The sequence below is a fragment of the Thamnophis sirtalis genome, unplaced genomic scaffold, assembly GCF_051295495.1.
Source record: "Thamnophis sirtalis isolate CommonGarterSnake01/CBP01778 unplaced genomic scaffold, rThaSir2_p1.2 scaffold_1, whole genome shotgun sequence".
In the NCBI taxonomy this organism is placed as follows: Eukaryota; Metazoa; Chordata; class Lepidosauria; order Squamata; family Natricidae; genus Thamnophis; species Thamnophis sirtalis.
The window spans coordinates 82,550,753-82,578,132 of NW_028261381.1; the positions used below are offsets into that span (position 1 = coordinate 82,550,753).

General features: G+C 36.9%; 1 protein-coding gene across 7 annotated transcripts in view; it reads right to left on the minus strand.

The window, feature by feature from the left end:
• The window catches only part of LMO1 (LIM domain only 1), a 132,716-nt gene that overhangs the window by 102,169 nt on the left and 3,167 nt on the right, over positions 1-27,380 (minus strand). Inside the window, exons 1-3 of one of the 7 annotated variants that reach the window (XM_087717603.1) lie at positions 17,512-17,646; positions 16,890-17,022; positions 13,394-13,528 (exon numbers count right to left, since the gene is read on the minus strand). The exons of 2 other annotated variants lie outside the window; for them this stretch is intronic. Coding sequence is in view for 1 of the 5 variants with exons in the window: in XM_087717595.1 (XP_087573721.1) it covers positions 22,067-22,091 (25 nt within the window). In the remaining 4 variants the exon portion in view is untranslated. Of the gene's footprint in view, positions 1-13,393; positions 13,529-16,889; positions 17,160-17,511; positions 17,647-22,062; positions 22,582-27,380 lie in introns of those variants that run through there. 4 more of the 7 variants (XM_087717617.1, XM_087717611.1, XM_087717622.1 and 1 more) reach the window with 4 other exon arrangements.

Consider the following 27,380-nt stretch of genomic DNA (forward strand, 5'->3'; position numbering starts at 1 on the left):
CTCTGGGATCTGGGCGAGGCCATTTTCACCCTTTCAGAGGCTTGAGGAAAGCCTCCGGAGCCTGTGGAGGGTGAAAACACCCCCCTCCCCGTGGTGCAGGAAGCTGAGTAGGTCACGCCCACCATGGCTACGCCCAACCAACAACCGGGCAGAGAACCAGTTGCTAAGATTTTTCAATCCCACCCCTGGATACAACTATGAACATGTCAGGAATATTTCCCAATGATTGAATGAAAGCAGAAAGTTCTAGGGCAGATGGAGAAGTTTTTAGGCCCCATTTGACCTGAAGACTAGAAGCTTATGCTAGAAAATAATCCCCAACTCATTCAGTCCCAGCTGATTGAAAAAGTGAAAGAGTGATTGCCCTAAACAAGCAAGTCAACTTTTAATAGATGATATCATCCTACTTGTAGGAAGACGGGAAAAAACTGGTTCGAAAGTTAATAATCATTTTTCATTTACCTTCAGGACAGCATAAGAGGTGTCCTCCACGGTTCCACCACAAAAGCGCGTAGGACAAAATCGCGCTCGACAAAAGCGCGCTGTGACGTCATCACAGCGCGACGAAAAAGATCGAAAAAATGTAAAAATAAAGCTAAAACCTTCCCCTAACCCCCCCAAACCTAACCCTAAACCTAACCCTAACCCTAACTCTTAACCTAACCCTAACCCTAACCCTAAACCTAACCGTTAAAGTAACGAAAAACGTAACGCTAACCCTTATCCTAACCCTAACGCTAACGCTAACGCTCTAAAGCTAACCCTAACCCTTACCCTTACCCTAACCCTAACCCTAACCCTAACCCTTACCTTTATGTGAATCGGCTTGCTTTAATTTAATTTGTATAAATTTTTATTTGAATTTTTCGATCTGTTTCGTCGCGCTGTGATGACGTCAAAGGCGCGATTTTGTCGATCGCGCTTTTGGCGTCCGCGCTTTTGACGGGTCACGGTCCTCCACTACTTTCTAACATGGTTCGTCTATGTTAGAAACCATTTTCGGAACTGTGCACCAAAGTTAGACAGTTGGTTCCTCAAAAATTTAGTCCTTTCTTTATTTCACCTTAATTTTAGTTTTCTTAAAATAGTTCTTCATGATGTTAAGGATGGGATACATTATTTTCAAGCAATGCTTATAAGGCGTAACATTATCAAACATCACTTTGAGTTCATGATCCGAGCTTCAAATATCACAAGAAATTGTGATTAAATAAACCACACTGTTTTCCGTTAAGGTGCATTTGAGAGAGGGAGAACAGCAGTAGGATTTTGATTATTACATCATTTAATTATGCTAAAGAAATTACTTTCTCCTTTTTTTGTGAAAGAAAAAGATGTTGACACCCCTATACAAGGTGCTTGGCTTTCCAAATTACATATTGTTTTTTTATGACACAATAATCTTTTCAGCAGTTTTAGGTTCCTGGTTTGTCACACTTCTTTTAATTTCAAGGGTAAGATATTTATTAAAGAGTCCTTTCCTCTGGTAGGGGTGGAGGGGAGGTATTGTTCTAGGTGCTTTCCAATATATATGTATTGGAGCTGGCTCTTTATCAATCAGAAGTAAAACCTGACTAATATTACTCTGCGTGGTCAGGGGTTAATGGAGCATTTTAAAATGAGCTGTTTGCTATATGATTAATATGTTTCCCCCTTTATTATTTATTGCACTAGTATATAAAATAAAGGAGAGAGAATATTACACTGACTATACAGTATATAGCCAACATTAACAGTCTAATTTTAAAAAGAAAAAAAAACCACATGCATTTCTAAATTATTATTTTTTTAATTTGATCATTGAAGCATAGTAGAGGAAACTGTCATACTGGCCCATAATTGTCTCTACGTATTACTAAAACTGAAACCCCAAAATCACAAAGTGGAGGAAAATCAAATGATAATTCAAGCTAGAACTAAATTTCAGATAAAATGGTATAAAGTGGGATTTTTGCTCTGCTATGTCTGCTTCTTTCACATATATGTACAAAAATGGTTTGAATATTGGTAATAGCTGTATTTTTTTCCCTAAAAGCAGAGTTTTGGACCAAAAGTGCCTTGAGATGCTATGCATTCTTGGTCTTTTGGATCTGCCAGGACAGCTATGGAGTATGAATATATGAACCAGAATTAGGCTCCTGATGTGGAAAAGAGGAGCTGATCCACTAAATATCTAGAGAGTATTTCTAGTCACCCTACTTCTTCTTTTCTCCTTAAGCAAATCTTTTCAGTCTTCCATTTCTGAAGGCAGGAGGGTTTCTTTTTTTTTTCAGAGCACAACATTAAAATAAAAGAGGAAAAAGGCCAACTTCGGAACATATATGTACCGAGCAGAGGTCATTTGCCAAAAATACCACCTGCTAGCATCTATACCGTTTGACTAAAAAAGCCTATTGAAAATTGCAAAGGACATACTCTAAAGCTTTTCTAACAGAGATTATTTAATGATGGAGGGAGGCAGAAATGCTCTGTATGCAAGCAACTTTTTTTCAGATGGAATTCTCTTCTGTGGGATTTTTTTGGGGGGTGTCTTCTTCCCCCATCTTCCAAAAATTGAGCAATTAAAACTTTGTTCCTTCTTTGTTTGTTTTTCAATGACCTTTATGGACTTTCACAGAATACCTCTGATAAAGTACAGTGAACAGAATGAGCCCCTCTTCTGCAAGATGAGTAAAAGATGGATGGTTCCTCTGTTTGCCATTTGGAAATATCCGCTCTTCCACTTACTGAGAGAAATTCAATGTTGAAATGCTCATTTCATTTCAATGAACTCCAAACTAGGTCAGAAGCTACTTCGGAGCTCTTTAATTTCCAAAACTTGAATGGTATTTTCTGCCCCACACTCACCTATAGACTATTCCCCTCCAGTCCTTTGTTGACCTGAGGGGATGAAATGGATACATTCCTTCCTTGGAATCATAAAGAAGAGAATTTGAAAGCAGGACTAATATAATAATGCCTTGATACAAAGTTATGGTAAGACATCATCCTTATCAACATAGCTTTAAAAGGATATTCTAATTCTAGAAAAGGGGCAAAAAAACTCAATCCAAACAGGTACATAAAGGTGCATAAAATCACGCATGGCATATATGAGGTGTCAAACTTGCGATGACACTTTGTCGTCACGTAATGTATCACAACTTTTCCCCCCTTCGCTAAACCAGAGTTGGGCATGGCCAGCATGTGACACATCCAGCCTGTGGGTCGCGGGTTTGACACCCCTGGAATAGGAGACATGGACAAAAAACTACATGTGGATTAGAACTAAAAACAGGGAAACTGTAGCCTACCAGAGAAATATTTTCTCACACTGAGGATAATTAAGCTTAAAATTTGTTGCTAGCAAACATGATAATGGCAGCCAATTTGAATAATTTTATGAGGGGTGGATGGGTTTAGCAATAGCAATAGCAATAGCAGTTAGACTTATATACCCCTTCATAGGGCTTTCAGCCCTCTCTAAGTGGTTTACAGAGTCAGCATATCGCCCCCACAGTCTGGGTCCTCATTTCACCCACCTCGGAAGGATGGAAGGCTGAGTCAACCCTGAGCCAGTGAGATTTGAACCGCTGAACTGCAGATAATAGTCAGCTGAAATGGCCTGCAGTACTGCACCCTAACCACTGCGCCACCTCGGCTCTTAACACATTCAGTTGTGCCTTTGTGACTAGAATCTTGAATTCAGAGGCCCTATGGCTAAGTGCAGGAGGAATAGTTTGCTCTTGTGGCCATTTTGATGCCTCTTTCCTCCCACATTTATTGTGCTCTTCATTCATGCAGAATATTAGAGCCCATGCGTATTCCCAGGAATCTTTCTGTCTTTTGACATGGTTGGGAGCAGTAATTCTTATACTTTTATTATACGTTTTAGCCTGGGAATTGTATGAGAAAGGGGAGGAAATATTTTTGTCCTTTCTTTTCCTTAGAAGTCCATCATATATGTCTTTCTTCAAAAAGTATTCTATAGTTATCCAGCACCACACATTGATCAATCATCCAATCTGAACTTTTCACCATTTCCATCTTTCATAGATATTTATCTCATAGCAGCACTGCCCACTACACACACACACACACACACACACACACACACACACACACACACACCTATCCTTGTTGAAATACTTAGGGCAAGGATATTGATGCAATACTGGAAAGAGATATATAAGATAAACATGGGAAATGATGGAATGATAGAAAGTATCATAGAATCTATCGTTCTATGAAGAACTTTGGTTTTCATAGAGAGATTAATTTTGTATAAATGGAAACTTACTTTCTTCATGACTAAGGAAGGAATTAAATATAAATGTTATATTCTGTAAATGAAAATAAATAATATATGATCAATATGGGCTAAATGTCGGGATAGATTAAAGGGTTTAATTAATCTTATAATGATATGAATTTTATACTTCATGGATCACAATTTTTGTTAATAGATTTTATGTTAGCTTATTTTAATCAATGGATATAGCTTTCCTTACATTGTAGAATTACTAGAATATTTAATAAAAATGAAAAAGGGGGAAATGTACAGTTCATCTGTATGAACAACTGGAGAACACTGCTAAAATAAGTACGCATAATATGCAAGAAATTTGAAATTAAACATTGGAGTAGATATATTAACAAATCAATGGCTAGTGTTTTAAAAATGTCAAACCTTTCTTACAATCATAAAATGAGATTCATTCATCAAAAATATTTTTCATCTTTACTGAACTTGAATGTTCAGAAAAGATGGGTTATTCAATTGTTTTGTTGGGAATATAACAAATTTAAAGCAATGTTAACACCTATAATTGGGGCTTTTCTTTACTCGTGCCTTCTTTCTCTTCTTCCTATTTCTTGTTTTGGGGCGGCACACTGGGTATGATTGCTTAACTTGCAATCACATTTGTGGTAAGTGTGTGTGTGGGTGTGAGGGCATTCAATGGCCCTCCCATAAATATCTCCCATTAATAGCTATAAGAAAACAACTAGCACCATGCTTGAATAGCAATAAGAGTAAAAAATAAATCAATCTTTTTTTAATCCCATTCTCAATACCAAATCAATAGCACTTTGCCAGACTATGCAAGAGAGGATGACATTTCAATTCTATTACAAGTCAGAAAAATCAAAATTTTAAGAAGACGAATGAAGAAGAATGAATCACAAGTTTTCCATGCAACAACACAAGTGAAGAAAAGATAATGAAAAACCAGGCAGGAGGGAAAGAAACACAAGATGCGGAAAACTTGAAAGCTAAAAACAGATAAACAAAGAAATGGTATGGAACGGATGTCAGAAGGAAGGTTAGAAAGTAAAGGCACATGTCAAAGAAGAAGCAAGATGTAGAAATAGTTATGTTTTCTTGTCACTTATAAACCATTCACATTGTTGAGTTGAAAGAAAGGCCAGTAGGTGTCACATTGCTGGGTGGTGGGGTGGGGAGGAAGAGTGTATAAGAGGAACAAAGAATATTATCTTAATCAAGCCTAACTTAGTACATAGATATTGACGTTTTGTCTGCCTACTTCCCTTCCAAACCCAACTGGGATCTCCAACTACTCGTTGTGGCCTGCTGGCGGCCAGTGGAGCTGGCAATAGAGTTGGCAGCCAGAGTTCAGAAAGCAAGGAAAGAAAGTAGATTAGGATATGAGAAACGTAGCAGTTGGTGGAAACAACTGAGATGATTCTCATTCACTTTAGAAAGTTGGTAATTAAGAGCAAATAAATTCTCTTTTTGGGCCAGGTTTTGAATGTAGTAGAGCTTGGTCCAATTCTTATCCAACCCAGATGTAATAAACTGACTTGACTTAGAGAAACTGATGTTTAGCTTCTCACCCTACTCCTTTTATTGGAAGGGGAAGTGCCCCCAAACCAAACAGTTTCCTGTATAACTTCATTTCAAATCCGAATAAGTATAATCAAGCCTCTGAACAAGACGTACTTGTCATTTTCAGAAGCCAATTGGTTAAGTACTGATTCCATAATTTAAGAAAACAGCATAAGTACTGTGGTACTTCAACTAGCTAACAACAGTCAAAAGGACCGTATTAAGCTTGAAAGCAAAACATCAGTAGCTATACTTCAATGATCAATGACTCTCTAAACAAGAGCTAGGGAAGCTTTATAATTTCCCATCATTACCTATATTGATTAAACTGCTTGGAGTTGTGCTTTTATAATAGTTAGATGGTTACACTTTAAACTGATGTCATCTTGGTAATGGTCAGTTTGAGCACGAGAGAGCTTAGGTTGACTTTCTATGAATGACATGAAAAACAGCAGTCCAGCAATATTGTGTATATGAGGATCATTCAAATGAGAACCATTCATAGATAGATAGGATTTCTTTCTGCCTTAACGATTTGAGGCTCTGTTCTAGATTCTGTATGCCAGCCATGCAACTTATATTATTTGCTGTGAAAGGTGACCCACCACAAGCTTCCAGAACTCTATATTTCATTAGGTTCCAAAATAATATTTCTTTGGGCATTCAAGCTATGCCGTTCCTTCAGTTTTTGTAAATTATGTCTTCAGAAATCAAGCAAAGCAAAAAATATAGAGTGAAATGATTTTATGATTAAAATATCTTCAGGCTGTAAAGCAATGTATTGGGTTTTTCACACTAAGTGGATTTTTGAGTTTTAAAATAGGAGGGGACTAAATAATATAGCTAGAATAATAGCTTTCAGATTGAACCTTAGGGCTATGAGACATAGACTTCTTAACCACACACACACTGGCATTTAAACTGTGACCATCTGACATCAGATAGAGGATTCTCAGCTTAAATGATCTGTAAAATATGTTTAATGTTTGCTATTCTTGGATTTTCACATTAAACATCTGGACAGTAGCTACATTTAAAAATACAAAACAAAAACTATGTTGCCTTCCTACTGAAGTCATGTATCAAATGAAAAACTAGATTTCTCAGATTCTGGCAGAGCAATCCCACATATAACCACATTGAGTTTAAGTGTTATTTTCTTTCTGAAATAATTTTGGGGCTGTTCTCTCCGTAAAGATGCAAAAAAATTAACAATATGATATACATTCATATAAATATATATGTAAATGAAGATATTTCCATCTTGGCCAATATTCTCATGTTTAACCAGTCCTTTTTTTTAAAAAACAGTCTTTCAGACAAAATAAAATGTAATAAGTCATTATGCAACACAGATAATTTAATATCTTAATTATTAAAACCTGTCCTTGCATACAGGTTTTTTAAAGCAACTCTTAACAAGAGTTAAGACATCATTAGTTAGTATTAAACTGTTAGAGGTCTATGTTCTCTGTTAATTTAATCATATGTTACTCAACAACCACTGACAACAGCCATAAAGCTCCCCTTAAATTATTAAGCATAAAACACTAGATTGTATTATTTTGCTAAACCAAAGTACAGACACAGACAAAGATGTCATTTCAATATTTGAAACCAGCAAGTTTAATTTTAAAAAAGAGCAAACCAATAAGCTCAGAAAATAGCACTCTGTGAGAGGAAAATTACACTGCTAGAGAAAAAAAAAGCAGAAGGACTTAAGAAATTTATAAAAGTAATCTCCAAGTGGAAATTAGAAATCAACCCCTAGAAACAGAGTAACACAAAAGAAATATTACTGTCCACTTTCTAAATCAATATAACACTGCTACACGACAGAATTACCATGGTAACTCAAGTAAAAAGAATAAAGCAATTCTTATTATTTCAAAATAAAATCACAGCCTGAAGCCCAGCTTTTATTATAGCTGCTGATAGATCGCTGGCTTGTATTTATCTGAAATATTGCTTTTCAATCAGCTATTTTATGAATGTACATATTTCGCTGAGCAGCCCACTTAAAGAGTGCACTTCGAAAAAATGTCAAGCGCTGGGTTTTACCCAGCCTGAAGATGGCGAGTGAGACCTCGCCAAAACGTTGCCAAGACAATCTCAATCTTACATGGGAAAAGACCTCAATACAACAAGACCAGCATACCTACACTTGTGAAAATCTATGAAAACAAACAAAGATATAAATGTGAAGGGGGAAAATATGTGAAGTTTAGAAATTTACTTTAAAAAGGAGAAAGCCAGGGCCATCTTTCTTATGTGGAAAGTCACATAGCTGCACTCTTAGTCCAGGATGGCAATCAGCTATACTTGGAGTCATTTGCATCTTTACATCCTGTCTCAAATCCCCTCCCAAAATATTGTTAAACTGATAGTTTAATATCACAGAAACATACAGCAAGGGAAATTCTGCTAAAATTGTAGCCTCTGTATTTTCATTTCTGTATAAAATTTGTCTAGTTTTCATTACTTACCACAATGAAGAAATGTAACACATTTAGATGAGATCAAATTTAACATATATCTAATTATTTGTTTGGAGCAATGTCCTCAGCATGCCTCACAAAAACTAACTATAGTATTTAGCCTGAAAAAAGGAAGCCATCTTGTTATAAATCATACTGATTAAAGATTAATCTCGAGATTCACATTTGATCAATTAAAAGTTTTTATTTGTTGGAACAATTAAGCATGCACTGGAAGTTTTTAAATATATAATTGGTGAGCTTGAGTTCTCCCAGGCATTTCAAAAGCCGTCAAATGATTACCATATGTCCTTACTCTTCCTTCTGAACATTTGAGCACTAACTCTGCACATAAAAGATGGTAGCCTAGCAAAGAACTTCCTTCATACAGGTTCATAATATTCAAGCTTTATTCTCACATTTAACAATTCTGAGGACACTGAAATATCTCATGATATGGCTGTTTTGTGGCAATCATTTGGCCTTGGACTTGGAGGAATGAACACATGAAGTGATTTGTCATATCACAGTAGAAAACGTAAAAGGTCCGTTCAGTGCCTTTCATGTTTTGGTCATGATGGATCAGCCACCAGTGTTAGCATTTCTCATTCTCATCATAAGTGGAAAAGAAACAATTTCCTCAATCTTTAGATCCAAAGCACTTTATGGTATAAAACTTTTATTATGCAGTGTAGATTCAACTTGGTCCTCAACAATAGAATACTTTTGTTTTTCTATCATTCTTAAGTTTTATTATGCTTAATACTGTAAATTGGCTATTGCAAGATTATTCAAATTTGTCCTACTTTTGAGATGAACCATCATATAGGAAAGGTGTACTTAAAATCCATTGTTCTATTTGGTGGTTGGTTTATATTTTATTTATTTATTCGTATCCTGACTATTATTTTTATAAATAACTCATCTTCCTCCTCCTATGAGGTGTGTTGGACTGAGAGTGTGTGACTGGCCCAAAATCACCCAAGTGGAATTTATGGTCTCCTGATTTTTAGCCTGTTGCCTTCACCACTATGCCCATCTGCTGTTATACTCTATCAATGCCCATATATGCCACAAGGTGGTATTGAAATTTCCTTAACAAGAGGTTAGAATAAGAATTCACTAAATATAGATAGACAAATATTAGTCAGAATAGTATTAAATTGTATTTTTTAAGGATTATTTTAAGAGTTCTTCTAGAAGAGATTACTTCTAGATTAACGTAGGCTATTAAAGAAGAACCAATGTTGTATTGATCTTCAAATTAATGGTGTTGAATCACATTTTTTAAGTTTGGGTGCTTCTTTGAACCAAGAATTTATACAATATGTATATTTGCAAAATGTTACAAATGAGACCAACATTTTGTTTTATCCATGCTTTTCTTTTGCATACCCTAGAGTCTGTCATATTGAAAACAAAATCTATCTTGAGGCATTGTAATAGTGGGTTTGGTAAATTAAACAATTATTTCACAGAACAAATCTGTCATTTTGGAAATGCACTGTATGTTGTGTGGACCTTAGTCCAAATGCTATGGATAGAGGGGGGGTGGAGGGAGGGAGGGAGAGAGGGGGAGAGAGAGAGAGAGAGAGAGAGAGAGAATTTCTCTTTCTGACGTGACTCCAGTAATCCTACTATACAATGTGAGAAATCTGTACACATTTAGTGCAAGAACATTATATGCACATCACCTAGAGCGCTCAGCAGATAGAGAGAATATAAATTAAATAAATAGATCTTCCCAAAATTATCTCCCTCTCATCCCATATAATATACACAGACAGCTGCATTCAGACATCTTCTTTGGGCAACTATTAACATTCACCACCTTGAGTTATTTATAAAAATAATAAAAGTGGGATGCAAATAAATACATCTCTGAAATCTACACCAACTGGCTGCACAAATCCATGCAACCATCATTCTGCCAAACTCTGCCTGTATTTTAGCCTATTTTATCAAACTAATTATAAAATAAAAAGAATACAACAGTACAATGCAACTTCAAAATAAATGATGTAATAAAAGAAAGGAAAAAGAAGACAAGATGAATGTTATCAGGATTGATTGTGTGAGTTGTACCTGCAGTATCTACAACAAATGGCTTTTCTTTTCTTTTTCAAGCCAACAGATATGGTTCTCATAAAGGTTGGCTTCATGCAAGACAAAACACTGGTAGAAGAAACCTTACAAATCCCAAAGCCAGTAAGGTCAAATTGTCACATGGGTGGCAATTTGCAAGCTTGCTATGGGGTTTTTAGAAAGATGGTTAACAAGATAAAATAAAAAAAAGTTTTCATTTAAGTGTAGCCAATACTTCAGCCATTTTGCTCAGCATGGCATTAATTCTCTCCAACACTGAAAAATCTTTCATCTGGGCTTAACAGGAAATCTACATGAATATTTTACAATACATATGTTACAGTTGTTCAAGTTTCAACCCTTCCATTCTGCCTTCCACCACCCTCCCATCGTATTTCTTTCAATAGCCAAACAGTAATCTGTAGTCCATACATGTGTACGGACTATTTCACTGGATGATTTTCAAGGCACACTTGATCCATTTAAGGTTTTTTTTTTTTAATTAAAGGCTCTGAATGACTCTTTCCAAGAACCTTGATCCACCTTGCATACTCTAGCCAAGTGAAGTGAGGAGGAGACAAAACAGAGGTAGGACTTCTCAGTGGCTGGGCACCATTTACAGTGTGCCCTCCAGAAGCCTGTCAGCAGAAGGCCCACTGTGGAGTCTCTCTCTGGAACTGCCAGCTTATTTTTCTTTTCTCGAGCATTTTACAGACTGATATTTTAAACATGTAATATGAAGAGCATGGTTTTCATATCTATGTTTTAGCCTTTTGTTATTTCTCTCTCTCTGTCTCTCTCTCTGTCTCTGTCTCTCTCTCTATATATATATACATACATACATACATATATACACACACACACACATACATACACACATATATACATTATACATACATACATACATACATACACACACACAGACATTTCTTGATTTTATATATATATATATATATATATATATATATATATATATATATATATGTATGTATGTATGTATGTATGTATGTATGTATGTATGTATGTATGTATGCATGCATGCATGCATGCATGCATGCATACATATATATGCAAATGGACACTGAGATAAAAAAGAAAGGCACAATCATTCATGTACTCTTCCTCCCAGAACAAAATAGTATAGTTAAAACAGGTTCGCCACTAGAGTAAGGACTGTAATCTTAGTTTCTATTTAAATTGCCTTCTCTATACCTGGCACTCAGGCAAGCAAGTTAATTCTAGGGGAAGAGTAAAAAAAATAGAAGGCTAGAAGAAAGAACCCACTCCATCTCTAACTCACTGAGATGAAGTCTGGGCAAAAAAATGATAGACTCCAACTTTAAATGTAAAAAGGAACAGAGCAAGCGAAGTATTACACACAGGGGTGGTTAAAGTATTTATTCAAGCCTTTTTCCCCAGGAGACCCTGCAAATCTTGAAATATGGAGATTTGCATTTACATGTATTAGAAGCATTAATGTGACATTTCTTTTTAGGGAAGAGGGGGAAAGAAAGAGAAAAGCCTAACTCCCTCTCCCCACATCCCCTTTGTTGCTGTACATGACAAAATAGCAAGTGAATGTTTGCTTTGATCCCAGCGCATAAAGGGTGAAGCTTTTAGGCAAGGAGCGGCAGGTGATCTCAGCTCTTCTACAAGTCCTAATGCTCCTAAAAGCCACTCTTCCAGTTTCTGTAATTGGGCATCAGTAGTTAATGTAGTATTGACTGCATTACATGCTCCTGTGCATCCTCTCTCTCACTAATGCCAATTGCATCACCTTGTACATTTACCATATTGCTTAGCCAATAGCTGTTAAAAGCAACTCAAATCATGAATCATATAGGAAACTTTCAGCAAGACACGACATCCAAAGGAGACAATTTACAGTTGAGTTAATCTGGGTACATTAGCGAGACATGGATTCAGGAAGACAGACCAATTTATGTTACTTTAGTTTTACCCTTTATTGCTTTGTATAGTCAAATGAATGGAAGGGCACAGCGTAAAAAAGAGGGGGGAGAAGGAGAGAAAAGTCAGAAAGGATTCTTTTTCAAAAAGGGTCTCTAGTCTAGTGCAAATAAGCCAAAAGGTGTGAAGTTGATGCCATGGTCTCCTACAGGATTCATGTGTATTTATAAATAGCTTTTTTTTTTTTTTGCCATAAAGGTTGATTTAAAACAAAAAAGGTTTTAAAAAAATTGGATCCCTCTTAAGAATGGTCAACTACAAATATAGTAATTAAATCAGAGGCTAGTGATCAAGCAAGATATTTTCGTCTCTAGGTTAAGTGAGTTTTGGCAGCCATATCTCTGCTTGTTCAGAGTCCTTCAACCCATATATACATTAAAATACATAATTCAGATCATCAGTTCCCCTACAAAATTTAGGAAGCAAAGGAAAATACCTGTTGTGTGTCCTTAAAAATAGGCAACCTGGTTGAACGTTCTGCTTACTTTGAAGACCAGAAAACTACAGGCTAGAACCATGATGGCAAACCTATGGCACGCATGTCCTCTCTATGGGCACATGCACCATAGATGCTCTTCTGGTTTCTGGTGCACACATGTGCACTGGCAAGCTGGTCCGCAGGTGCCAGAGTGCTGGAAAATGGTCTGAAAACAGCCCAAAAATGTCCTGAAAATGCCCCCCAAATGGCCCTAAAAACACCCTGAAAAACGCCCTGAAAAATGCCCTGAAAACAGCCTGAAAATGGCCCAAAAAATGACATGAAAACAGCCTGAAAAATGCCCCCAAAACGGTCAAAAAACAGGTACGCGCAGGCTCTCTAGCTGGTCTTCAGTTTTCCAGTCCTTCAGCGTGCACACACACACACGCACATTCATGCATAGTTTGGATACTTGGTACGGAAAAGGTTCACCATCACTGGCCCAGAACAATGACAGAAAAGCATTGAAAAGGACCCAATTTTTACTTCAGCAATAATTCATGATAACTAATAACAACCACAGCAACCATTAGAACCCAAATGTTCCAGAAGACCTACCGGCAAATGTAATTTCAGTTCCTCATCTGTCCACTAGCTCCTGGAGATGGTGGGTGGATCTGAAAAATTACTTTTTGTTTTAAGTGTTTCCAAAGCTGGTTAGGACTCTGGGATTTTTTCCTATCATCAGTCAATCTGCCGGATCAGAAAGGCAATGGTTTTAGAAAAGACCACCCAATACATCTTGGCTAAGATATCTTTGTCTCTAAGGCCCAACTCTGAGATTAGTCTGGCCTGTTCTCGTTGACTTTTCGGAAAGCCTTTGTGTTCAAACCTGGGGTCCTAGGGATAGGTTAGACTTCATTTCCTGGTTGAATAGGTAATAGATTAGATCAGTGATGGTGAACCTTTTCGGCACCGAGTGCCCAAACCAGAATGTGTGAGCATGTGCGCGTGCCAAAGCACCAGAAACCCAAACACCAGGTGTACATGTCTGTTTTTGGTCAGTTCTTTTGGACTTTTTGGGCATTTTTCAGGCCTTTTTTAAGGCATTTTCAGGCAATTTTGGAGTTAAGGTTAGGGTTAGGCTGTTTTTGGCTGTTTTTCAGGCCATTTTCCGGCATTCCAGCGCCCGCAAAAACCAGCTTGCAGGTGCATCGGAAACCAGAAGAGCAGCTGGTGACAGTGCACATCCCCACAGAGAGGGTTTTGCGTGCCACCTCTGGCACGCGTGTTATAGGTTTGCCGTCACTGGATTAGATCATGCAGTATGCTTTTATTTTTGTTTTCAATAATGTATTTTGCACTTTTAAATCACTTGGAATCACGTAAAAGTAGGACGGACAGCTTCATACATCAAGCAAATAAATAAACTCTGCCCATTGGCATTTAACAATAATAATCTGAATTTAATAGAGCCACTTTGATATAGTGGTTAAGACAACAGGCTACAAACCAGAAGATTGTGAGTCCTTGTCCCACTGTAGGCACCAAACCAGACCTTGGGCATGTGACACTGCCCTAAGAAGGAAGCAATGAAAACTACTTGTAAAAAAATATTGCCAAGAAAATTACAAGAACCTATCCAGAGAGTTGCCAGATGTCAACACTGACTGGAAGGCACCAAAAAATTCTGAATTTGGTCTCTCAAAGATATGGTCAGATTTCCAATACGGTAATATAAATAAATTGAAACAATACAGAAATGTAGAATTAACTGATTGCTAAGTTTTATAGGTCATTCCAAGGAATGGTGCATCTGTACAACAGAAACAAGAATTTTGTCCAGCATTTTTTCCAATAAGATGACAGCTTGTCACTGCCCGGAGTTCATGACATAGTGGCTGCATATTTCTTGGTGTATTCAATTCTGTTATTTAGATGGAACACAATTAGTTAAAAATGAACAAGTGAAACACTTGGGCTGCAGCCTGGAATCCACTCACAGACAATCCCAATAGCTTTAATTGTTAGGCGATTCAAAGATTATGGTTTTATTGGACATGCAAGGCTTGGAGGAGTTACCCAGAATGTGCTTCTTTCACAATCATGACAATAAAAAGCAAATGGGCCCTTAAAAATAATCCACAATCCAGGCGCTTTAGGTCTACGAAAGGCCCATTTAATAAGATCCCAATTTGTCTTTAAAAAATATCTTGGAGCTCCCTTGAAATGACTGAATGCCGGACTATGGCCTAAACAAAATTGATCAATTTAAACAGCTGTGGTAGAGCTACAGCCATTGGCACCGTCATTAACAATTTAAAGCATGGCTGCCTTTATCTTCCTTCCCAGTTACACACTCATTATACTTGCTTTTATTTATTAGAAATCAAGTCTGCTACAATATGTTTCCTTTTTTTTTTAAATCCAAATTGAACCCAGCTTTTTAAGATCACCGTCCTTGATTGCTTCGTGAAAAAGGGCACAGCAGTTGTGCTTGCATATTTGTGATTCAATTCTCTTTTCTAAGCATATAGTAATATTTTTATTCAATATAAACATGAGTCTGTCAAGTGACTTCCTTTTTAGGATTTGATCTTTCAATGCTGTGCAGAGATTTTGAGCTTTTAAAAAATATATCTTAAAATAATGGACTAGATCTTTATTTGACACTACATTAAGCCACTTGCAGAAGAAATATTCACACAAGCCATAATGTGAGGGGAATAGCAGGTAAGGAAGAATAATAATATTAACTACTAAAAATCTTGAGATATTTGCAAATTGGAACATCAAATGGTAAGTAAGGCTATGCATACATTCACATTTCAGCAAGATGTTCTAAGGATAACTGGCCAAAATACATTTATATGCTTTACATATTGAGTTATTTTTTATTAGCAATTGCAATAATTAATCCCCAATTTTAAATGTAAATGCTACTTGGAACTAAGAGCAATTTCTTTCATTCACACCCTTTGTACAGTTTATATGCCATCTGATCAAGTATTCCACTTGAAGCAGTCTTCAAAATCTATTATCATTTGAATGCATTAGCTTTGATATACACAAATCTCGCTTGTCTACAAAATATTTTAAACTGTTAAGAGCATAATGTAATATTAAGTTTAGATCTGTGCTGGAGATCCCAATGAAAAGTTTATGAATAGAATTGAGAAAGTTATGTCTCTTAAGCAAAGTTGCTTTACAGGGTTGTTGGGAGGTCAAAAAACTTCCTGACTTCTTCAAGAGAAAACCGGACAATAAAATTATGAAGAAATGAGTATCCCAAGCCTAATCTTATTTATGTGGCAAAGCATCAACTGGATGTTATAAAAAAAAGTCCAGTAGTGATCACATTTACAAAGCATAGCTACCTCTGAACCTGAGATGTGAAAAACTAAAATGCTTCCCAAATGAAATCAATTAATCCTCCAACCGTGATAAATTCCTTAACCATTTGAGAGACAGATATTTCAGACTCTCTGACCCTTTATCACCAGACCTAATGGACTACTTTATTAATAATGTACTGCTCTTAAAAGGAACATTTTTTGAAGATTGTGTCGTTCCAGTGTTTTGCAAGAGCTGCTACAGTGCAGAGATTGATATTTTATCATCTCTCATGAGTACAGCATGAAAATTGAATGCCAGTCTGTAGAAAGATAAAATCTGTATTCCTATGTATTGGGGATTCTTCCCTATAAGTAATGCAATCTTTATATAATATACATACATACATACACACACACATACACACAGTATACATACTTCCCAGTTACTTCCATCAGGATTCACTAACCCTTTCCCCAACAAATCCATGTCCAAACTGGGTAGTTTTTATACAGCCACACTCAAAACAGCAAATTCTGCCATTCTGCCATTCTGAAACAGCAATTATTCTCAAATTCCTGCTAATTTCAATTAAATCTAACCACAGTCAATTACAGCCTTAAAGTTACCATCTTAAATTAAAGAGACGCTATCTTCCAAGTATCTTCCTAACATCAGTTTTTTGTATGTGTCAAGCACGTTACAAGTTTTGTGTATCTTAAACTATCATAGAAATAGTCCCATATTTAAAGGAGGTGGGAAATGAAAAATACTAACTTACTTAAGTATACAGATAGTAAATATGGATTTGGGGATCCAAATTCTGGAGAATAAATAATGAACTAATTCATGGAAAGAGGAGAATCTCTGCAGTCACAAAATGTCCCATCATAGTTGTACGAATGCCTTATTTCCTTTAAAAAAAAGATGGATAAAATGGATTGGCAAAAGTAGCAATTAGATTTGATATCAATCATATCCTTTAGGTATGAATTTGTTTATTACATGTTTTCTTATTTACAAACTTTCACCAAGACAGAAACAATTCCCAGATATTTAGTCTACTGGAATAGCTTTTTATGGGAACCATTAAGACAGATATGTTATCAATTATAAAGGACCAATACATATTCAGATATTGAATCTCCATCATCGTTATTCTTTCAGCTTACAAAGTTTTTAACCAAGAATGTGACAGCTAATATCATCAATTTGATATGCTCTGTTTTCCATATGTCACAATGCTTGTCTAAGCGCTACCTAGGGCAATCAGTATGAAGATTTTCATTGATTTTTCATCATTTTTTCTAGATCTTCCAACTATCTATTCCTACTTACCTTTACTATATTTCAATTGCTATCATCAATAATCAATCCAGTTAATAAACTTTCAAATAAAGTACCTTTATTGTTCCTCCTGGATTGTATAGTTTTCTGGAACAGCTGCATTATACAGTCCCTTGGCAGCAATAGCTTCCTCATTCAATTTATATTTTGCCACATGTAATTAAAGATTAGTTTTCATCTGTTATCTCATGGAAGCATGTCCATTTCAAAGCAAGGGGGCTTATCATGGGAAGACTGAAAGCACTCTGCAATATATATATATAATTACTTGTTCAATCGTTATATTGTATGTGTGCTATGGTACACGTGCATTTTTAAGATGGAGAGTACTTAAAATGACATTTTAGAACAATTCCCTTGTTCATCTTCATGCATTCACCATTAAGATGATAGGTATCTACCTCTTTGTCCTACCTCGCCTCTTGTCTATTAAGTGCTTTCTTAAATAAGTTAATGATGTCTCCCATCAAGTGGATTATACCTTCTTGGTCAATTTACCAACAAAATTTTGACTTGTGATATTATTACAGAAATCTATGCAACACTAAGTGCCTAAAGCTCTTTAAAAGATTTCGATTGTCCCCACCACTGTAATGGAATTATCTTTCTTCTCTTCAGAATCTGTAGCATAAATAAACTTTGATAATTAATCTATTACATGTATTCAAAATCTTTTCCCAAAAGCTTTAATTTCTGTAACCACCTTTCTTTTTTACATAATCTCCTCTGCTTCTCTATTTTTCAGTGTTCCCATTGTATAGCACTTCTTCTCTCAAAATAATGTTGAAATAAATGTGAGAAAGAATCCAATTTCCTCCTAAACCACTTCCATTTTCTAGCAGAATTGTATGTACCATTTATGCATGATAGTTGTACTCATTTTTATGTGAATACATCCGACTGGGTTGAATAAATAAATGTTGAATAGACATTACAACAACTCATTTTTATTAAAGAAGTAAAATACTTTTACTAGGATGCCTAAATAACATCATGATTTTTTTTCTAAATTCTCAAAATGAAATAAATCGGAAGCATCAACATGATAACAATACACAGGTTGAGAATTCAGTTGAATGAATTTTAAAATGAAATATAAGATTTATGTGCTCAGCATATTTTGCATCGGCTTTTATTTTAATTACGGTAGTTATATTTCAGCTGCAGATATTCTCCACAACTTTCAAAATTGAGTCCCTATTTTTTAAACCAGTTCAATTTTGATATACCATATACTTAATTGCTAAATATTACTATCAGGATGATCATTTCTACTTCATTTTCATTTTGATCTACTACATTTGTGATATACTACTACCTACATTTGTGATCTACTAGCTAATTTCCTCCTTTCTATATGCTTCCATTTAAACTTGAATCAGCCAAATTTAAGATTTCATTCCAAGAATTTTAGTGTCTATTCCCCCCCCCCCCCCCAATTATACAGCACTAAATAGAATAGAGATTATCTACTTACTGTACATCTTGCAACTGCAGGTAATTTACTAGAAATGGTTTTTCCAAGTTATGCAAAATGCCCATGTTTGTTATTCTAACCTCTCTCTCTCACCAGATCTGCTTAAAAGATGAAAGTTTGTCAATTGTTATATGCTGGGGATGGGAAAAAAGATTCATTTATTCAGACTTTTCCTGTTTGATGAAAATGTTTAGTATAAATTCCTTTTCTTAAATTTCTCCATGCAGTCCATTTTATTTCGCTTTATGTAATAAATCTAGCAGACAATTCCTATTGATTTCAGCGAGTTCTACATGAACATAACAACCCTCTCTTTGATCTTTCCATGAAGCATCTTCTTACTTTAGCACCAAGCTCTGCCTCAAATGTGCAACACTTTCAACTAAGTGTGAACTAAAAGGGACAAGTAACCACTAGCATCAAATGTTTATTTTCCTTTGTGTCCTGAAGAGGGTCAAAAAAGGGAAACCAGAAGTTAGTGTGTGCCAACAAAATAAGTAAGGGCAGCCTGCCATACATTTATCCATACTGTATGTACATTAATTTCTGACCGTAAACAAGCTTCCTTGTAAAGTTGTCAAGGAAACTTTCTTCCCAGTTTAGGATAGCAAAAAACCAAAGCCGCGCAGCATTAATAACCATCAGTTCAAGACTCATCTAAGGCCCAACTTTATGCAGTGATTTTTAAACTTGGTTTGCCACACTTTCTAAATCGCTTTTTTGCCACAAACTATTTGATTCAGCAACCTTAAAATTCCTCTGAGAATTATGACTGCTATTATGTTATTATCCATTAGAGTCATTCATCTAGTATAACCTCCAGGCAAAAGGATGTGGAGGGTTTCAGTAGCACTTTGAAAACCTGCAACACCTTTTTGACAAAATGGGATTTTGAAAAAATGTACACCATTTTTATTCTTCAGCATGCTTAGTGTGAGACACTTTAAAAACAGCTTTTTTACTTCCAACCTGAACTGTGCCAAAGTCTTTTTTTGTCCCAAAACAATTCTTTGCCACTTTTATATATAGTCTAATAATCTACTGATGACTCAGAAGAGGCTACTAGAATAGTTAATTCTGGACATCTTACTTTTTAATCTCTGGTACTTGATTGGAATTAAAAAAAAACAAACCCAAAAATTTGGATATGGTGTAGAACCGGAGTTAATTCCGAATTCTAAATTGTAACTTTTACTCATCCATCGGATTATCTGTCCAAATTAAGATCTTTTGATATAGTAACATTACTGAAGACCTCAAACATTTAAAAAAATAGTCAGAATGGTAAACTAAATTAGATTCAATGCAAACTGTTCTATAAGGTCACAAAACCTAATGCAACATTTTGTTTCAGTTTGTTGAGGGCAAACTGGGCTATTGTTATGATGTTCAGTAAATTAAATTACGGAAGTTTATATTTTTAATTTATCCCAAAACAGATTTTTATGGATTACATATTGACACCTGCATATAAAATGTAACCATTTTTGTAAATATATGCAAAACATCTGCCACCTTTAAACAAACATGGAAAAAAACATTTTTGCGCAGAATATCTAGGTATTATTCTAGCTAAGTGGCACGCTGTGTTAACTAAGCATTTTGGAAAAGGATATTAAGTAAAACAATTGATCGGTGTTGTGAGAAATATATTATTTTGGTTACACACTGCTTAAACAATATAGAGTCTGATGACACCTTTCCTGACTAACAATTATTATTAAAAGACGTTTTCATGAACTGCAGCCTACCACAACAGATGTATTATGCCTTTTAACAAAATTTATTGGTCAGAAAAGATGGTATCTGACTCCTCCTGATTTTGGCTACCATAACCAAACTATGTCCTGCTCCTACAATATCTCAAATACCTGTAATACCGTCACCAGATAAAAAGTTCCAGTGATCACTTTCTTGAACAGCAGCATTTTAAAAACAACAACAGTATCTTAAATAAGATGGAAGGGGAGGAAGTAATCTTGATTTCCCCCCTGAAAACCTGAAAACCCATATTTCCCATATTTCCCCCTTGTCTACCTCACCCACAAAAGCCTTGCCTAACTAGGCATTTTGGCTTATGCATTCCAGCTATGATTTTAAAAAAAACAGGAAAGGCAACATGTTTAAATGGCATCCCTATGTATAGACTGCAGTGCACAGTGTGTCCCTGATGGATTTTGAGAAATGAAGAGAAAGGAATGAGGTGGAGGGAAAGGATTTTTGAACTCCCATGTTATAGTATAAAAGTTTCACAGGTGACCTCTCTGTACACATTTTTGTATTTTAGCCTGAAACTTCACAGAGGTTCCGCTTTCTCTAAATCCTTCACTTTCCTCTAGCTGAAGAAGAAACAGTATGCAAAACTTGCCTAGCCAATCACTGTCTTTTTTCCTAGAAAACACCCCCCCCCCTGTACCTTAAGTTGCTTGGGGGAGGGAGCTGTCAATCTAATACAGCAACAAAACTAGTCTTACAACCTTTCCTCTGTTAAGTCTAATATGCTCATTCTTCTTCCCAGTCTGAATTTATTCTCCACAAATAAATCTGAAAATATTTTTAGATTTTTTCCCCCCCAAATAGCAAAAACTTCCCAAAGTTATATCATTGACTAAGGGAGGGGGGACGGGACACCACCACCATGCGTCTTTCCTCCTCCCTCCAGCGATCAGATCAACACTTCTTTTCAAGAAGCATTGAACAAGTAGCGCCTTTCATTGGCGTGGTGTTTATAACTACGAATAAAGAGAGAAAAAGACGAGTGTGGCAGAATATCTGGACACTCTATTCTCTGCTCGGGCATTGGGAAAGGAAAGGACGATTTGTTTTAACCCTGCCTTGGCGGCGGCAGCAATAACAAGGGAGGGGGGGGGATCCTGTTACTAAGGAAATTCCCCCCCATCCGCGCCCGCTTTTAGAATTAAGCCTTTCCTAACTTACGGGCTGCCCACCGCTAGAATCTAAAGTAAAACGGCTGGGCTGGTTTGCTTTGCCTCAACCCCTAAAGCAGACGAGGAAACCCTGGCGTTACATCCAACAGAGAAACAAAATGAATGGAAGGGGAGAAAACGCTGCACCCTTCAGGTCCTTTCCACCAACGGCGCCGGGCAGCGCTCCCGGAATCTCAGCTCACCTACCGTCCTCCTTGTCCAGCACCATCATCTCAGGGTTCCCAGGGAGCCTGGGTGCAGATGCGCCGTCTCCAATAGCCTCCGCTCAGAGGAGAAGAGACTGGCACTAGTCTGTGCGAGCGCCTAGAGCAGACACTGGTGCTCAGCTGATTGTCCTCTAGCAGCGAGAGAGCTCTAATTATCCAGTTGTCCAGCTTTTAACCTAGATTGCACTCGCTTAGAATTACCTTCAGAAACGAAGCACTTTGCAGATACAAAAGCAGTCTCACCTACTTTTGTACCTCGGAATTGCAAGGAACTAAAACTGCAATTTAGTAGAGAGGGGGGGGGGACAGGGAGGGAAGATCAGAGCGGTTTCTTTGGTTCTCACCTTCTAAATGGCTCAATTTGCACAGTATAATCTGTTTTAATGTAATTGCACTTGATAGCCCATAACCTTGGCTGTTGCCGCTATACCAGCTTTCAGCCTGACAAAGTGTTTCCCCCCTGAATTTAAGCTGAATCTCAATCTAAAATTACACTCAAAGCGAGGGAGGAGGAGGGGGGGAGGAAATATCGGAGCGCGACTGCTAGGGCTGCCTCTGCCTCTCCATTTGTGTGAGCGTTGCACCTTTGCCGCTGAATAAATGCCCTCCTCTCTCCCAGGGACCCCCCGCTTATTCTTCCGCCAGGTTTTAATGGAGAATTGAGAGCATTCCCAGCTCAGCAGCGCCATCTGCAGCTTCGGTTTCGCTAGGACTAGAAGGACCCCCATCAAATAGAGAATTTCTGAGTAACTTTTGTCTTTTTAGGTCTGCTCTCCTTTTCATTACATTGGACTTACCTGCAATTTTAATGACTGCATCGTGAACATCGCAGTTCCCTGTAAGGACAAGAGAAACACACAGGCACACAGAGAGAGACGCAACTGAATATTTGCACGTTTCAATCTGCATTATGCATATTATTTTATAAACATTTTCTCTCCATCTCAGACTTTTAAACAACTGCCAACGTTCACCAAAATCACTGCTGGCATCAACTTTTCTACATCAGACAAAGATCCATGTGTGATTTTTGAGTCTCGCCCTTTCCCCCCAAAAAAGTTGACCAAACTTGAACAAGGCTCAGATTGGTTTAGGATAGAAAATAATTTTCTGAACTTTTATATAGATATAAAACAGGTCTAGGTTACAGAAATTAATTTCAGTCAAACAAAACCCCAGGAACAACAGCAAAGAGAAAATCAAAAGGAAAATCACTGTGAAAAGATTTTATTGCCTTAGCTATAGAGGTGAATCTTTTATTGTGTGTTTACTGTACAGTCATAACCTGACTCATTTCTATTTCTTTCACCTTTCTAAAATATACTCCAGTTCTGATATTTTGACACTGCAGTATATATGAAAAGTATTTTCACACATGCTTACTTTAATCAAATGCTTGACCTTTTGGATGAAGAGATAATAAGGCAGACTGAGATTTAGGGTACTCAGAACTTTTGTTGCAATATCCCTTGATATTAAGAGGCTGGAAGTATCTCTTCTGTAATTGAATTACTCCACCAGTCCAAGCTATGTCAGCTAGTCCTGCAGAGGACATCAATGTCTAAAGTAAAATACTTGCTTGCCCACAAAAATGTATATAGATAGAGAGATAGAGTACGGGCGAGAGAGGGCGAGAGATTTGGATTTCTATTTCCAAAATTAAGGATTACACTTTCAGAATGAGATAATTAAATACTCAGAACAAGTTTCTGCTGCTTGCTTAATCCAGGAAAACACCTCATCCCAGTTTTCAGGATACTTTTTTTTTCTGTACTTTACAACGGATACAAGGCTAGTCTTTCAAAAGCATGATAGCAAGCTCAAGTCGGATACGCTTAATACCTATTTTAATTAGATTCCTTATCCTTAACTCAAATGGCTTTGCCTTCCTCTTTCATTTTTGAACGCTTAATCCTAACAGTCCTTGAACATATTTGATGTCAAATGTATCACTTTGCATAGAGAAAGGTTTCATTCAATACTTAAAAACAGGCATTCTCATTTGATCATTACTATTTGCAAAAGGAGAATTGTGATACGCAGGGAGCAGGATTTTAATACTGTGATCCCTAAAGGATCTTATTTTAGGAAGATTTCATCAAAGCTGCTATCATTAATTGTGAATTGGGGTCTTGGATAACCACATTTTAGGGTGTCACATCCTCTAAGCAAACATTTACGGCAATTGTTTTAACTGGTTTCAGCCTCCTAGGTTCAGTTCAAGAAATCATGAACGCAAACACAATACATCTCTAAATTACAATGTTCAATTGCTATCAAATTATAAGAATTTGCTGAAAATAAGATCCCACATGGGATACTTTACAAGATATTTTAGATTTTAATATTTCATTGAAGCAAAGCTTGATGTTTCCTAAGTTTCTTCCGCTAATTCAAAGACTATTTGAAGAGCAGTGCAACTATATTATCTAGATATTATTTGTAGTTACATTTGGGGATATATGAAACTATCTTTCCTATTAATGCACAATTGCATCAGCAGATGTTTATTTCTGACATAACTAAGAACTGCACAAATCTGCACTTTCCAAGATTTCCCCTGATTTTAAAGGAGAAACTAATGTGCTATTTTGAAAGGGTGGCTACTCAAATTATGAACCAAAGAACTTGAGTTAAACCAAACTTTAACATGGATTACTACTTTGCGATTCAGAAGTGAAGGGTGGAAGAAGGAGTCAGTCTTTTTTTTTTTTACAAATACAGTCAGTTCTCCAACACGAGATGTCAGGATCCCAGCTTTGGATTTGGCTTGAAGTTGGTTTGTTCTTTATGATAATCAAGCAGAATACAATTCAAAGTCTATCTCAGTCTCTCTACACTTTCAACTCTTTGCTTACCTTTTATCTATATGTATCATTGGAACTCTAAGGTCACCTCTGATTTTGTCTGTCTTCATACACTGGGTGAATTTGGGTGGAGAAACAGCAATGCTCCCTCACTGATGTAGCTCAACACTGTTGTTGAACAGTGTTGAATTTCTCTCTGCTTCGCTTTTCATATAGTTCTCCTGGCCTATCCTTTAATCTGGTATTTCTTTAATCTGGATGCTAACATATAAGCTTTTATTTGAACTAGAAGAAGCATTCGCCAAGACTAAATGGTAAAGTATACCACGCGTATCAAGTTTGTCATGGTAACCAGACTTTTATTTATTAATTAAAATTATATTCTGCTTTTCTCAAGTGTATGTAAGGTGGGTGCTGTCTTCTCCTATTTTTCCTGTCTGTGAGTTTAGGCTAAAATAATCAGAGCTTCTGTGGCTGAGGGTGGACTAGAACCTGGGTGTTCCCAATATAAGTCCAACACTTTAACCACTATGCCACACTGATTCTACCTTTCTACAAAGACAGAAATAAAACTGGGATATGATAACAAAATAAACTTTTTATCTACAAGAATTATTTGTTTGCCTGTCTTTCTGTCTGTCTGCTTGCTTGTTTTTTTTATTAATCAATCACATTTGTAAGGCTACCCAGCTCCATTGGTGATTCCATTATCTCACTGTAGGAAAATATTCAAGATTTCCTAGGACAGATTGTCCAAGAGCACTAAATGACCATTTGTGAGAATTACATTCATATCAATATCAGCAGAACCAACCTTTACTGCAGAATCATTTGAACTGCTTTCGAGTACTCAAATGCACAGGGCATAGCTACACATAGGTAGTCCTCATTTGTTTGGTGAGTTTTGGTGGTGCTGAATGAATGGTGGTTATGACCGATCTTCAGAAGTCCACTCATCTCAGCACTCCTGTGGTCAGAGTTACAACCTGGACATTTGGCAACCCATTCATACTTATGACTGGTTGCAGGGCTCGGAATCACATGATTGCCATTTATAACTTTCTCTGCCAACTTCCCTAAGTAACAATGGGGTGAAACATTTCCCCCATCCAATAGACCTACCTACAAGCTCTCCCTGCCCATGCTGCAATGGTCATTCCTTTTCTCCTGCAGACCCTTCCCTGTCCCTCGCACCATTGTGTATCCTCCCTAACAGCACCTCCTGCACCTTCTCATGCACCTAACCTCTGCTGAGCCTCTTGTGCATTCCTTCTTGGAGCCCTCAGTCCCTCTCTCACCCAGCAGCAGCCACTTACCCACCTGCCAGCTTTGGATTTTTCAACTTCCTGATGGCTTCCCCACTGACTTTGGTTGTGGGAAGCCAGCAGGAAGTTGCCTCTCCTAACAACCATGAGATTCAGTCAATGACAGCAAGTCAATGGAACTGCAGAGATTGCCATTGATGTCATACTTTACAACCGCATCATTTAGCACTGGAAATTCTGGTCCCAACTATCAACATAAATTGAGGACTACCTGCAATCAATGTATCAGGAGAACTTTGAGAGGCCACATATGCTCAATGGCCACAGAACATTGACTGCCAAAAGGAAACTTACGAGAAGGGAAGAGAATATTAAAGGAAAGCACAAGTGAACTTAAATTGGAAAGACTCAGGAACAAGTCCCCGCTTTGCTATGAAGCTCAGAAGATGATTTTGAGCTGGCTGCCAGCCTATCAGATGGAAATCCTGTTAAAGAGATAAAATGTGACAGGACACAGGCTCTCAATGCAGCCTTGAACTACTAAAGAAAAGGTAGGTATCCTTGCAAAAATTAGCTGGTGAAACTTTATATTTTGCAACACCATAATTTTTTTTAATTACCCAAATCTCTCCACTATTCTTTAGACCTGTATTTCAACGATCAATAAAATGTTTATATTTCTTATTTTAGCCACACCTTTATTTCCAATGTCTCTAATTTAGTAACGTCCAGGGTTGGATCAGGCAGAAAGAGTTGAGAGTGAAGAGGCAGCGCAAAGATAAAAATGGAAAAGCAGTATTTTCCCTGTCTCTGCCCCTCATTTAAAACAGGCACAAATTCTGTCTTGCTGTAATAACTTTCTTAAAAACAATTCTAAAAAGTTTGACCTCCACATCCTTCTCATCAGGGGTTTATTCCTTAACATTATTTTTTCTTTCTAAAGTGCATCCCATTCTAATTTCCTCTTTTCCTTCATCACTATCACCATTATTTCCTTTTATACAGCCATTCATGAGAACTCCTGGAATGAGGGCTGTTGAGAACTGTCTGGATAATCAATGTTTCTAGTTTCACTTCCTTACACCACCATCTTTCTAGCCCCTGAGCTCCTTATGTTTAATGAGTATGTCTGCAGTACTTGAAAGAATCCAAATACCCCTATTAGGAAACTCTTTAGATCTCAGCCTTTCCTAGTTGCTCACCTGCTTCCCTTACTACCTCT